This window comes from Lichenostomus cassidix, unplaced genomic scaffold (assembly GCF_008360975.1).
Source record: "Lichenostomus cassidix isolate B80296 unplaced genomic scaffold, HeHo_3.0 HiC_scaffold_39, whole genome shotgun sequence".
Lineage (NCBI taxonomy): Eukaryota > Metazoa > Chordata > Aves > Passeriformes > Meliphagidae > Lichenostomus > Lichenostomus cassidix.
Genome location: NW_028147446.1, coordinates 798,144 through 813,488, shown reverse-complemented (window position 1 = coordinate 813,488; position 15,345 = coordinate 798,144). Strand labels below are relative to the sequence as shown.

At 46.9% G+C, this 15,345-nt stretch overlaps 1 protein-coding gene across 1 annotated transcript in view; it reads left to right on the top strand.

Moving 5' to 3' along the window:
- LOC146422627 (adhesion G protein-coupled receptor E3-like) overlaps positions 1–15,345 on the top strand; it is a 34,082-nt gene that overhangs the window by 10,774 nt on the left and 7,963 nt on the right. Inside the window, exons 5-11 of the mRNA XM_085045769.1 lie at positions 84–197; positions 3,274–3,488; positions 4,656–4,826; positions 5,869–6,017; positions 10,207–10,267; positions 11,874–12,109; positions 14,608–14,674. Coding sequence (XP_084901895.1) covers positions 84–197; positions 3,274–3,488; positions 4,656–4,826; positions 5,869–6,017; positions 10,207–10,267; positions 11,874–12,109; positions 14,608–14,674 — 1,013 coding nt within the window. The remainder of the gene's footprint in view (positions 1–83; positions 198–3,273; positions 3,489–4,655; positions 4,827–5,868; positions 6,018–10,206; positions 10,268–11,873; positions 12,110–14,607; positions 14,675–15,345) is intronic.

Below are 15,345 nucleotides of genomic sequence, written 5' to 3'. Positions count from 1 at the left end.
CCAAAAAATCCCCAAAAATATCCCCCAAAAATTCTCAAAAATCCTAAAAACCCCAAAATGTCCTTTTTCCCCCCAAATTCCAGCGGCAGCAGCTCAGGTGCTGAACGGCAGTTGCCCCGAGGCGATCCTGCGGCTCGAGGTTGGCGACGATTCGCTGAGCGTTGGTTGCCCCCAGCTGTTGAGTTACGGCCGGACAGGTGAGCCAAAAAACCCCAAAAAAATCCCCCAAAAAACCCCAAAAATTCCCCAAAAAATCAAAAAAAATCCCCAAAAAAATCCCCCCAAAAAATCCCCAAAAATCCCCCAAATCCAAAAACTAAAAATAAAAAAATCCCCAAAAACCCCCAAAATAAAAACCCCCAAAATTCCCCAAAAATCCCCCAAAACTAAAAATCCCAAAAAAAAAAAAAAAAATCCCCCAAAAACCAAAAAAAATCCCAAAAATCCCCCAAAAATCCCCCAAAAATAAAAAAAAAAAAAACCAAAAATTCCCCAAAAATTCCCCCAAAAAACCCAAAAAAATCCAAAAAAATCCCCCAAAACCAAAATACCAAAAAATAAAAAAAAATCCCCAAAAACCAAAAAAATCCCCCAAAACCCCAAAAATCAAAAAAAAATCCCAAAAAAATCCAAAAAACCCAAAAACCCCCAAAAAATCCCAAAAAATCCCAAAAAACCCCAAAAAATCCCCAAAAAATCCCAAAAAATCCCCAAAAAACCCCAAAAAATCCCAAAAAATCCCAAATAAATCCCAAAAAATCCCAAAAAATCCCAAAAAAATCACAAAAAAATCCCAAAAAACAAAGAACCCCAAAAATCCAAAAAATCCCCAAAAAATCCCAAAAAATCCCAAAAAATCCCCAAAAACCCCAAAAAATCCCCCAAAAAATCCCAAAAAAATCGCAAAAAATCCAAAAAAATCCTCAAAAAATGTTAAACCCCCAAAACCGACAAAAAACCCCAAAAAATCCCCCCCAAAAATGTTTTTTGTTATTTTTTAATGGTTTGGGGTGGGATTTTTAGCGTTTTTTCGGGTTTTTATGGGCTTTTTTGGGGTTTTTTTCCCATTTTTTCCCATTTTTTCCCAATTTTTCCCATTTTTTCCCTTTTCCACCCCATTTCCTCGCAGCCCCCGTGGCGTTCCTGGTGTACCAGGAGGGATTTTTGGGGTTTTTAGGATTTTTTAGGAGTGTTTTTTGTTATTTTTTAACGGTTTGGGGTGGGATTTTTAGCGGTTTTTCAGGTTTTTTATGGGATTTTTGGGGTTGTTTCCCATTTTCCTTTTTCACCCCATTTCCCGCAGCCGTGGCGTTCCTGGTGTACCAGGAGGGAGTTTTGGGGTTTTAGGATCATTTTGGTTTTTCGTCTTTAGGACACATTTATTGCATTTTTCGTTTTGGGGTTTTTTTTGGGTTTTTTCCCGTTTTTTCCCATTTTTTCCATTTTCACCCCATTTCCCCTCAGCCCCTGTGGCCGTGACGTTCCTGGTGTACCGAGAGGGATTTTTAGGATTTTTTAGGAGTGTTTTTTGTTATTTTTTAACGGTTTGGGGTGGGATTTTTAGCGTTTTTTGGGGTTTTTGTGGGTTTTTTCCCATTTTTTCCCATTTTTTCCCATTTTTTCCCATTTTTTCCCATTTTTTCCCATTCTCACCCCATTTCCCCGCAGCCCCCGTGGCCGTGACGTTCCTGGCGTACCGAGAGGGATTTTTGGGGATCATTTTTTGGTTGTTTTCTGATGGTTTTGGGACAGATTTATTGCATTTTTTCAGATTTTTTTTGGGGTTTTTTTTGGGTTTTTTCCCATTTTTTCCCATTTTTTCCCATTCTCACCCCATTTCCCCACAGCCCCCGTGGCATTCCTGGGGGACCCAGAAAGATTTTTGGGGTTTTTAGGATTTTTTAGGAGTGTTTTTTGTTATTTTTTAACGGTTTGGGGTGGAATTTTTAGCGTTTTTTCGGGTTTTTTTGGGGTTTTTTTGGTTTTTTCCCATTTTTTCCCTTTTCCACCCCATTTCCCCGCAGCCCCCGTGACGTTCCTGGTGTACCAGGAGGGAGTTTTGGGGTTTTTAGGATCATTTTTTGGGTTTTTTTCTGATCTTTTTGGGACACATTTATTGCATTTTTTCAGATTTTTTTTGGGGTTTTTTGGGTTTTTTCCCATTTTTTCCCATTTTTTCCCATTCTCACCCCATTTCCCCGCAGCCCCCGTGGCCGTGACGTTCCTGGCGTACCAGGAGGGATTTTGGGGTTTTTAGGATTTTTTAGGAGTGTTTTTTGTTATTTTTTAACGGTTTGGGGTGGGATTTTTAGCGTTTTTTCGGGTTTTTTATGGGATTTTTTGTGGGTTTTTTTGGGTTTTTTCCCATTTTTTCCCATTCTCACCCCATTTCCCCGCAGCCCCCGTGGCCGTGGCATTCCTGGCGTACCGAGAGGGATTTTTGGGGATCATTTTTCGGTTGTTTTCTGATGGTTTTGGGACACATTTATTGCATTTTCCCAGATTTTTTGTGGGGTTTTTTTGGGTTTTTTCCCATTTTTTCCCATTTTTTCCCATTCTCACCCCATTTCCCGGGGTTGGGGGGTTTTGGGGTTTTGGTTTTTGGTGTTTTTTGTTTTTGGTTTGGGTGGTGGTTTGGGTTTTTGGGTTTTTTTTTTTTTTTTTTTTTTTCCCATTTTTTCCCATTCTCACCCCATTCCCGCAGCCCCCGTGGCCGTGGCGTTCCTGGCGTACCGAGAGGGATTTTTGGGGATCATTTTTTGGTTGTTTTCTGATGGTTTTGGGACAGATTTATTGCATTTTTTCAGATTTTTTGGGGTTTTTTTTGTTTTTTCCCATTTTTTCCCATTTTTTCCCATTCTCACCCCATTTCCCCTCAGCCCCCGTGGCCGTGGCGTTCCTGGTGTACCGAGAGGGATTTTTAGGATTTTTTAGGAGTGTTTTTTGTTAATTTTTAACGGTTTGGGGTGGGATTTTTAGCGTTTTTTGGGGTTTTTGTGGGTTTTTTCCCATTTTTTCCCCATTTTTTCCCATTTTTTCCCATTTTTTCCCAATTTTTCCCATTTTTTCCCATTCTCACCCCATTTCCCCGCAGCCCCCGTGGCATTCCTGGGGGACCCAGAAAGATTTTTGGGGTTTTTAGGATTTTTTAGGAGTGTTTTTTGTTATTTTTTAACGGTTTGGGGTGGGATTTTTAGCGTTTTTTCGGGTTTTTTGTGGGTTTTTTTGGGGTTTTTTCCCGTTTTTTCCCATTCTCACCCCATTTCCCCGCAGCCCCCGTGGCCGTGGCGTTCCTGGCGTACCGAGACCCTCCCGCCCTGCTGGAGGGGAGCACCCCGGGGGGCTCTGCGCCCCTCAACTCCCGCCTGGTCGGGGCGGCTTTGGGGACACGGGGGGACGGAAATGACGTCACGGCCAACGGCACGGCTGACGTCATCGCCAACGTCACCTTCGGCGTCACCTTCAACGTCACCCTGAGGCACCTCAAGGTGGGGGATGGGAGGGATTTGGGGGGGGTTTGGGGAGAAATTTTCCATCCCTGTCCATCCCTCTGTCCGTCCCTGTCCATCTGTCCATCTGTCCATCCCTGTCCATCCCTCTGTCCATCCCTGTCCATCCCCATCCATCTGTCCATCTGTCCATCTGTCCATCTGTCCATCCCTGTCCATCTGTCCATCCCTGTCCATCCCTGTCCATCCCTGTCCATCTGCCCATCCCTGTCCATCTGTCCATCCCTGTCCATCTGTCCATCCCTCTGTCCATCTGTCCATCCCTGTCCATCCCTCTGTCTATCCCTCTGTCCATCCCTGTCCATCTGTCCATCCCTCTGTCCATCCCAGTCCATCCCTGACCATTCCCATCCATCCCTGTCCATCTGTCCATCCCTGTCCATCTGTCCATCCCCGTCCATCTGTCCATCCCAGTCCATCCCTGTCCATCCCTGACCATCCCTGTCCATCTGTCCATCCCTCTGTCCATCCCTGTCCATCTGTCCATCCCTGTCCATCCCTGTCCATCTGTCCATCCCTGACCATTCCCATCCATTCCTGTCCATCCCTGTCCATCTGTCCATCCCTGTCCATCTGTCCATCCCTGTCCATCTGTCCATCCCTCTGTCCATCTGTCCATCCCTGTCCATCCCTCTGTCCATCCCTCTGTCCATCCCTGTCCATTCCCATCCATCTCTGTCCATCTGTCCATCCCTGTCCATCCCTCTGTCTATCCCTGTCCATCCCTGTCCATCTGTCCACCCCAGTCCATCCCTGTCCATCTGTCCATCTGTCCACCCCCGTCCATTCCCATCCATCCCTGTCCATCCCCGTCCATCTGTCCATCTGTCCATCCCCGTCCATCTGTCCATCCCTGTCCATCCCTGTCCATCTGTCTATCTGTCCATCCCTCTGTCCATCCCTGTCCATCTGTCCATCCCTTTGTCCATCTGTCCATCTGTCCATCCCTGTCCATCCCTGTCCATCTGTCTATCTGTCCATCCCTTTGTCCATCCCTGTCCATCTGTCCATCCCTTTGTCCATCCCTGTCCATCTGTCCATCCTTGTCCATCTGTCCATCCCTGTCCATCTGTCCATCCCCGTCCATCTGTCCATCCCTGTCCATCTGTCCATCTGTCCATCTGTCCATCCCCGGGACTTTTCCAGGCTCTCCAGCCCCACCAGCGTTCCCAGTGCGTCTCCTGGCAGCTCCGCGGCTCTCGCGGTCAGTGGAGCCGCCGGGGTTGTGTCCGGCTGGCCGGAGACTCCGGCCGCTCCGTCTGCTCCTGTTCCCACTTGTCCACCTTCGCCGTCCTCACCGCGCTGCAGCCCGTCCCGGTGAGACCCCCAAATTCCCGCGATTTCGGGGCTTTTCCTGCAAAAATCCCCATTTTCGGGGGGGCTTTCCCCAAAAAAAACACACAACGATTTTTGAGGGCTTTTCCCCAAAAAAAAAAACTCCAAAAAACACCAATTTTTCAGGGCGGTTCTTCTTTAAAAATCCTAATTTTCAAAAAAAAATAATCGGGAATTTTGAGGGGTTTTTCCCTCCCCCCAAAAAAAATCCCGAATTTCCCCCCAAACAATTCGGATTTTCATAGAAAATCCTAGAATTTCCCATAGAAATCCCCACCTTCGAGGTTTTTTTCTCCTAAAAATCCCAATTTTCGTGGAGGTTTTCCCCAAAAATCGCGATTTTGGGGGGGATTTTCTCCTGCAAGTCCTGATTTTCAAAGAAAACCCCAATTTTTGGGTGGTTTTCTCCTAAAAAATCTGGTTTTCCCCAGAAACCTGGATTTTTGGCGGTTTATTCCCCCAAAATCCTGATTTTCGGGGGATCCCCCCCCAAACCCCCGATTTTCAGGTTTTCCCCCCTAAATCCCCAATTTTTTCGTTTTTTGCCTCCTCAAATCCCTAATTTTTACTGGTTTTGCCCCCAAAACTCTCCAATATTTGCAGCTTTTCCCCCAAAAACTCCCCAATTTTCAGGTTTTTCCCCCAAAAAACTCCCCAGTTTTCAGGTTTTTCCCCCCAAAACCCCCAACTTTTGCAGTTTTCCCTCACAAAACCCCAATTTTCAGGTTTTTCCCCCAAAAAACTCCCCAATTTTTGCAGATTTCCCTCCAAAACCCCCAAGTTTTTGCAGTTTTTCTCCCACAAACTCCCCAATTTTCATGTTTTTCCCCCCAAAACCCCCAAGTTTTTGCAGTTTCCAAACCTTGGTTTAACCCCAATTTTCAGGTTTTTCCCCCAAAACCCTGAATTTCCTCTGTTCAACCCCCAATTTTCACCGATTTTCCCCTAAAAAAACCCGAATTTCCGCCGTTTCCCCCCAATCCGGGATTCCCCCGATGACGTCATGGCCGCGGTGACGTCACAGGAGAGCCGCGCGCTGGCCGTGGTGACGCAGGCGGGGCTCGGGGTGTCCCTGCTGTGCCTCGGCGTGGCCATTGTCACCTTTGTCACCGGGCGGGGCAGGAGCGGCGGCGGGAGCGGCGGGACCGCGGTGACGCTGCACCTGCACCTCAGGTGTGCCATCGATCGGGATCAATGGGATTGGGATCAATGGGATTGATTGGGATCGATTGGGATCGATTGGGATCAATGGGATCAATGGGATCGGGATCAATGGGATTGGGATCAATAGGACCGGGGTGACGCTGCACCTGCACCTCAGGTGTGCCATCGATCGGGATCGATTGGGATCGATGGGATTGATCGGGAATAATGGGATCAATTGGGATTGATTGGGATCAATGGGATTGATTGGGATCGATGGGATTGATTGGGATCGATTGGGATCAATGGGATCAATAGGATCGGGGTGACGCTGCACCTGCACCTCAGGTGTGCCATCGATCGGGATCGATCGGGATCAATGGGATCGATCGGGATCGATGGGATCGATCGGGATCGATGGGATTGATTGGGAATAATGGGATCAGTTGGGATCAATGGGATCAATGGGATTGGGATCAATGGGATCGGGGTGACGCTGCACCTGCACCTCAGGTGTGCCATCGATCGGGATCGATCGGGATCAATGGGATTGATTGGGAATAATGGGATCAATTGGGATTGATTGGGATCAATGGGATTGATTGGGATCGATTGGGATCAATGGGATCAATGGGATTGATTAGGATCGATGGGATTGATTGGGATCAATGGGATCGATCGGGATCAATGGGATTGGGATCAATGGGATCGGGGTGACGCTGCACCTGCACCTCAGGTGTGCCATCGATGGGATCGATCGGGATCAATGGGATCGATTGGGATCGATGGGATTGATCGGGAATAATGGGATCAATTGGGATTGATTGGGATCAATGGGATTGATTGGGATCGATGGGATTGGGATCAATGGGATTGATCGGGATCAATGGGATTGGGATCGATTGGGATCAATGGGATCAATGGGATTGGGGTGACGCTGCACCTGCACCTCAGGTGTGCCATCGATCGGGATTGATCGGGATCAATGGGATTGGGATCAATGGGATTGATCGGGATCGATGGGATCAATGGGATCAATGGGATCAGGATCAATGGGATTGATTGGGAATAATGGGATCAATTGGGATCAATGGGATTGGGATCAATAGGATCGGGGTGACGCTGCACCTGCACCTCAGGTGTGCCATCGATCGGGATCGATCGGGATCAATGGGATTGATTGGGAATAATGGGATCAATTGGGATTGATTGGGATCAATGGGATTGATTGGGATCGATTGGGATCAATGGGATCAATGGGATCGGGATCAATAGGACCGGGGTGACGCTGCACCTGCACCTCAGGTGTGCCATCGATCGGATCAATGGGATCGATTGGGAATAATGGGATCGATGGGATTGATTGGGATCGATCGGGATCAATGGGATTGGGATCAATGGGACCGGGGTGACGCTGCACCTGCACCTCAGGTGTGCCATCGATCGGGATCGATCGGGATCAATGGGATCGATCGGGATCGATGGGATTGATCGGGAATAATGGGATCAATTGGGATTGATTGGGATCAATGGGATTGATTGGGATCGATTGGGATCAATGGGATCAATGGGATTGGGGTGACGCTGCACCTGTACCTCAGGTGTGCCATCGATGGGATCAATGGGATTGATTGGGATCGATGGGATTGATTGGGATCGATGGGATTGATGGGATCGATCGGGATCAATGGGATTGATTGGGAATAATGGGATTGATTGGGAATAATGGGATTGGGATCAATGGGACCGGGGTGACGCTGCACCTGCACCTCAGGTGTGCCATCGATCGGGATCGATCGGGATCAATGGGATTGATCGGGATCGATGGGATCGGGATCAATGGGATTGATCGGGAATAATGGGATCAATTGGGATTGATTGGGATCGATGGGATTGGGATCAATGGGATTGATCGGGATCAATGGGATTGGGATCAATGGGATTGATTGGGAATAATGGGATCAATTGGGATCAATGGGATTGGGATCAATAGGATCGGGGTGACGCTGCACCTGCACCTCAGGTGTGCCATCGATCGGGATCAATGGGATTGATTGGGAATAATGGGATCAATTGGGATTGATTGGGATCAATGGGATTGATTGGGATCGATTGGGATCAATGGGATCAATGGGATTGGGGTGACGCTGCACCTGTACCTCAGGTGTGCCATCGATGGGATCAATGGGATTGATTGGGATCGATGGGATTGATCGGGATCAATTGGGATCAATTGGATTGATTGGGATCGATGGGATCAATGGGATCAATGGGATTGATTAGGATCGATGGGATTGATTGGGAATAATGGGATCGATTGGGATCAATGGGATTGGGATCAATAGGATCGGGGTGACGCTGCACCTGCACCTCAGGTGTGCCATCGATCGGGATCAATGGGATCGATTGGGATCGATGGGATCGATTGGGATCAATGGGATCGATCGGGATCAATGGGATTGGGATCAATGGGATTGATTGGGATCAATGGGATCGATCGGGATCAATGGGATCGATCGGGATCAATGGGATTGGGATCAATGGGATCGGGGTGAAGCTGCACCTGCACCTCAGGTGTGGGATCAATGGGATCAATGGGATCGATTGGGATCGATGGGATCGATGGGGATCAATTGGGAATAGTGGGGTTGGGATCAATGGGATTGATGGGGAATTATGGGATTGATCAGGAATAATGGGATTGGGATCAATGGGATTGGGGTGACGCTGCACCTGCACCTCAGGTGTGGGATCAATGGGATCAATGGGATTGTTTGGGATCAATTGGGATCAATTGGGATCGATTGGGATCAATGGGATCGATCGGGATCGATGGGATTGATTGGGAACAATGGGATCAATTGGGAATAATGGGATCGATTGGGAATTATGGGATTGGGATCAATGGGATCGGGGTGACGCTGCACCTGCGCCTCAGGTATGGGATTGGGAATTATGGGATTGATTGGGATCAATGGGATCAATCAGGAGTAATGGGACTGATCGGGAATGGGATCAATGAGGAATGGGATCAGGTACAGGATCAATATGGGATGGGGCGTGGGATTGATCAGGTATGGGATCAATGTGGGATTGGGAATGGGGTGTGGGATTGATCAGGTATGGGATTGGATATGGGATCGGATATGGGATTGGATATGGGATTGGGAATGGGATGGTGTGTGGGATTGGGAATGGGATGGACGGGGTGTGGGATTGGGAATGGGATTGGATATGGGATTGGATATGGGATTGGGAATGGGATGGTGTGTGGGATTGGGAATGGGATCGGATATGGGATTGGGAATGGGATGGATGGGGTGTGGGATCAGGAATGGGGTTGGGAGTGGGATGGATGGGATGTGGGATCAGGAATGGGATCAGGAATGGGATCGGATATGGGATCAGGAATGGGATGGATGGGGTGTGGGATCAGGAATGGGATCAGGAATGGGATCAGGAATGGGATTGGATATGGGATCAGGAATGGGATGGATGTTGTGTGGGATCAGGAATGGGGTCGGATATGGGATCAGGAATGGGATGGATGGGGTGTGGGATCGGGAATGGGATCGGATATGGGATCAGGAATGGGATCGGATATGGGATTGGATATGGGATTGGGAATGGGATCGGATATGGGATCGGGAATGGGATGGATGTTGTGTGGGATCAGGAATGGGGTCGGATATGGGATCAGGAGTGGGGTCGGATATGGGATCAGGAATGGGGTCGGATATGGGATTGGATATGGGATTGGGAATGGGATCGGATATGGGATCGGGAATGGGATGGATGTTGTGTGGGATCAGGAATGGGGTCGGATATGGGATCAGGAGTGGGGTCGGATATGGGATCAGGAATGGGGTCGGGAATGGGGTCGGATATGGGATCAGGAATGGGGTCGGATATGGGATCAGGAATGGGATGGATGTTGTGTGGGATCGGGAATGGGATCGGATATGGGATCAGGAATGGGATCAGGAATGGGGTCGGATATGGGATCAGGAATGGGATGGATGGGATGTGGGATCAGGAATGGGGTCGGATATGGGATCAGGAATGGGGTCGGATATGGGATCAGGAATGGGATGGATGTTGTGTGGGATCAGGAATGGGGTCGGATATGGGATCAGGAATGGGGTCGGATATGGGATCAGGAATGGGGTCGGATATGGGATCGGGAGTGGCACTGGGGTCTCTCTGCTCTGCCCCTCAGCCTGAGCCTGTTCGGGGCGCAGCTGCTCTTCCTCAGCGCCGTGAGCCGAACCCAAAACCGGGTATGGGGTGGGGAACGGGATCGGGAATGGGGTGGGGAATGGGATTGGGATGGGGAATGGGATTGGGAATGGGATGGGGAATGGGATTGGGAATGGGGTGGGGAATGGGATTGGGATTGGGATTGGGATGGGGATGGGGAATGGAATGGGATTGGGAATGGGATGGGGAATGGGATTGGGAATGGGATCGGGAATGGGAATGGGATTGGGATGGGGAATGAGATGGGGAATGGGATGGGGAATGGGATGGGGAATGGGATGGGGAATGGGATCGGGAATGGGAATGGGATTGGGATGGGGAATGGGATGGGGAATGGGATCGGGAATGGGAATGGGATTGGGATGGGGAATGGGATGGGGAATGGGATTGGGATGGGGAATGAGATGGGGAATGGGATGGGGAATGGGATGGGGAATGGGAATGGGAATGGGATTGGGAATGGGATTGGGTATGGGATTGGGAATGGGATTCGGAATGGGATGGAGAACGGGATCGGGAATGGGATCGGGAATGGGACCGGGAACGCAATTGGGAATGGGGAATGGGACAGGGAAGGGGATTGGGACTGGGAATGGGAGCAGGTATGGGATCTTTGGGGTCTTTGGGGGCTTCTTGGGGTCTCCTCAGTTTCTCCTCAGGCTCCTTGGGTTCTCTTTGACTTCCTCAGGGTCTCTGTGGTTCTCTTGGGGTCTCTGTGGTTTTCTTGGGGTCTCTGTGGTTCTCTTGGGGTCTCTGTGGTTTTCTTGGGCTCTCTGTGGGTTTCCTTGGGGTCTCGGTGGTTTTCTTGGGGTCTTGGTGGGTTTTTTGGGGTCTTGGTGGTTTTCTTGGGGTCTCTGTGGGTTTCCTTGGCGTCTCAGTGGTTTTCTTGGGGTCTTGATGGTTTTCTTGGGGTCTCTGTGGTTTCCTTGGGGTCTCTCTGGGTTCTCCTCGAGCTCCTTGGTCTCTTTGGGGTTTTCTCCTCGCGCGGCTTCTCCTCAGTCTTCTCTACCCACTGCCCTCCTTCCCTGTCCCAATGTCCCCAGCGTCCCCAACGTCCTCAGCGATGTCCCCAATGTCCCAATCATCCCCTCTGTCCCCAGTGTCCCCAATGTTCCCAATATCCCAGATGTCCCCAATGCCCCTGATATCCCCTCTGTCCCCATTGTCCCCAGTGTCCCCATTGACCCCACTGTCCCCTCTGTCCCCAATGTCCTCAGTGTCCCCAATCCCCTCAAGGTCCCCAATGTCCCCAACGTCCCTGATGTCCCCAGTGCTTCTAGTGTCCTGAATGTCCCCAAAGCCCCCAATGTCCCCAATGTCCCCAATAATGTCCCCAAAGCCCCCAATGTCCCCAACGTCCCCAATATCCCCATTGTCCCCAATGTCCCCAATGTCCCCAATATCCCCAATGTCCCAAACATCCCCAGTGTCCCCTCTATCCCCAATGTCCACAATGTCCCCTCTATCCCCAATGTCCCATCTATCCCCTCCGTCCCCAATGTCCCCAACATCCCCAATGTCCCCAGTGTCCCCATTGTCCCCAATGCCCCCAAAGTCCCCAACATCCCCAACATCCCCAACAACGTCCCCAATGTCCCCAACAACGTCCCCAACCTCCCCTCCCAGCTGCTCTGCTCCATCACCGCCGGCTTCCTGCACTTCCTGTTCCTCTGCTGCTTCTCCTGGATGTTCCTGGAAGGACTTCACCTCCTGCTGACCGTCAGGAACCTGCGCGTGCTCAACTACGGCCGCGGCCGCCGCCTCTGCGGCCACCTGCTGCTGCCGCTGGGCTACGGCGTCCCCGCCCTGCTGGTGGCCGCGTCGGCGGCCGCGCGGCCTCAGGGATACGGGACGGAGAGGCAGTGAGTGAAGGGAAGGGGTGGGAAAATCCCGGAAAAATCCCATGGAAATCCCGTGGGGATCCCGCGGGAAATCCCGCTGGAATGGAAGGCGGCGTTGGAGAAATGGCGTTAAAGTCCCGGAAAAAGCAGGGATCGCTGGAGAAAGCCCATGGGAATCAAAGATTCTGGGGAAAAAACCCATAAAAGTCGCATAAAAATCAAAGATTCTAGGGAAAAAACCATAAAAGTCCCATAAAAAGCAAAGATTCTGGGGAAATCCCATGGGAATCAAAGATTCTGGGAAAAAACCCATAAAAGTCGCATAAAAATCAAAGATTCTGGGGAAAAAACCATAAAAATCCCATAAAAAGCAAAGATCCCTGAAGAAATCCCATGGAAATACCGTAAGAGTCAAAGATTCTGGGAAAAATCCCGTAAAAATCAAAGATCCCTGAAGAAATCCCATAGAAATCAAAGATTCTGAGAAAAACCCCATAAAAATCCCATAAAAATCAAAGATCCCTGAAGAAATCCCATAGAAATCAAAGATTCTGGGAAAAATCCCATAAAAATCAAAGATCCCTCGAGAAACCCCATAGAAATCAAAGATTCTGGGAAAAATCCCATAAACATCAAAGATCACTGGAGAAATCCCATAGAAATCAAAGATTCTGGGAAAAAAGAAATCCATAGAAATCAAATATTCTGGGAAAAAAACCCATAAAAGTCCCATAAAAATCAAAGATTCTGGGGGAAAAACCCATAAAAATCCCATAAAAATCAAAGATCCCTGAAGAAATCCCATAGAAATCAAAGATTCTGGGAAAAATCCCATAAAAATCAAAGATCCCTGAAGAAATTCCATAGAAATCAAAGATTCTGGGAAAAAAACCCATAAAAGTCCCATAAAAATCAAAGATTCTGGGGGAAAACCCATAAAAATCCCATAAAAATCGAAGATCCCTGAAGAAATCCCATAGAAATCAAAGATTCTGGGGAAAATCCCATAAAAATCCCATAAAAAGCAAAGATCCCCCAAAAAAGCCATAAAACCCCCATAAAAACCCCTATAAAACCCCAACAAAATGCCCCCAAAAAATCTCCAAAAAAACCCATAAAAATGAAAAAAAACCCATAATTTTTTTTTTTAAACCAGAAAAATCCCATAGAAATCCCATAAAAAGCAGAGATTCTGGAAGAAATCCCATAGAAATCCCATAGAAATCCCATAAAAATCAAAGATCCCTGAGAAAATCCCATCGAAATCTCACAAAAATCAATGGTTTTTGAGAAAATCCTGTAAAAATCAAATATCCCAGAAAAAAACAGGTAAAATCCTATAAAAAATCAAAGATCCCTGAAGAAATCCCATGAAAATCCCATAAAAATCCCATAAAAATCCCATAAAAATCCCATTAAACTCCCGCCAAAATCCCATCGTAATCCTGAAAACCTATTAAAACCCGTAAAAAACGCCATAAAAGTCCCCAAAACAATCCCAAAAAATCCCATTAAAATCCCAAAAAAAAAAAAGAAATCCCCAAAACAACTAAACTTTAAAAACCCCATTAAAATCCCAAAAAAACCCCTCAAAAAAACCTCAAAAAGACCCTTAAAAACACCATTAAAATAAAAAAAAACCCTCAAAAAATCCCATTAAAATAATTTTTAAAAATCCCTTTTTAAAAAAAAAAATTAAAAAACAAAAAAAACAAAAAAACAAAAATGCAGCTTCAGGGGAATTTCAGAATTTTGGGATTTTCCAATTTTGGGATTTCGGGATTTTGGAATTTTGGGATTTTTGGAATTTTGGAATTTTGGGAATTTTGGAATTTTGGGGATTTTGGAATTTTGGCATTTTCGGAAATTTGAAATTTTGGAATTTTGGAATTTCAGGATTTTGGAATTTTGGAGTTTTGGGATTTGGGCATTTTCAGAATTTTGGGATTTTGGAGTTTTGGGATTTTGGAATTCTGGAATTTTGGAATTTTGGGATTTGGGGATTTTCAGAATTTTTGGATTTTGGGATTTTGGGATTTTCAGAATTTTGGGATTTCAGAATTTTGGGATTTTGGAATTTTGGAATTTTGGGATGTTTGAATTTAGGGATTTCGGAACCTTGCAATTTCGGGATTTTCGGGATTTCACAATTTTGGAATTTTGGGATTTCAAGATTTTGGAATTTCGGGATTTTGGAATTTTGGGATTTTGAGATTTCTGAATTTTGGGATTTGGGGATTTTGGGATTTTGGAATTTTGGAATTTTAGGATTCTGGATTTTTGGAATTTTGGGATTTGGGGATTTTCAGAATTTTGGGATTTTGGAATTTGGGGATTTTGGGATTTTTTGAATTTGGGGATTTCGGAATCTTGCAATTTCAGGATTTTTGGGATTTCAGGATTTCAGGATTTTGGGATTTTGGGATTTCAAGATTTTGGAAATTTTGGAATTTTGGGATTTGGGGATTTCAAGATTTCGGGATTTCGGGATTTTTTTCCCGTTTTTCTCCCTTTTTCAGCTGCTGGCTGAACGTCGAGGGAGGTTTCATCTGGAGCTTCCTGGGCCCTGTTTGCGTCGTCATCCTGGTGCGTCTTTTTGGGGGAAAAAAGCGGGAAAACGGGAAAAATTGGGCCGAAAAAATCCAATTTCGGCTCAAATTTCGGGTGAGATTAAGCAAAGCCTCAGTGGGGTTGGGAAAAGTCAAACCATGGGGAATTTATGGGGATTTTTGGCCCCAATTTCCCACTTTTCCACCCCAAAAATCGATGATTTTCAGGACTTTTCCCCCACAGATCCCAAATTGAGGAATTTTAGGGATTTTCCATGAAAAAAACCCCAATTTTTTTGGTTATTTAAACCAGAATTAAGTCCCACACGATTTTGCCTTTTCCACCCCAAAATTCCCCAAAATTCCCCAAATTCCCACCGCATGACCTCACCCTACAAAAATGAGGAATTTTGGCTCCTGGCTAAGGAAAATTTGGGGTTTTTTCCAGATAAATTTGCCGTTTTTTCCAGGTAAATTCTGTGTTTTTTCCCTGAAATTTTTGTTGGTTTTTTCCGGGGAATTTTTGCTAATTTTTCCTGGGAATTTTTGCTCTTTTTCCCAGGGAATTTTTACTTTTTTTTCCCCCATGAATTTTTGTTCTTTTTTTCCCAAGGAATTTTCCTATTTTTCCCCTGTTTTTCCAGGTGAATTTTTTGGGTTTTTTTCCTGATAAATTTGGTGTTTTTCCCAGGTGAATTTTGATCTTTT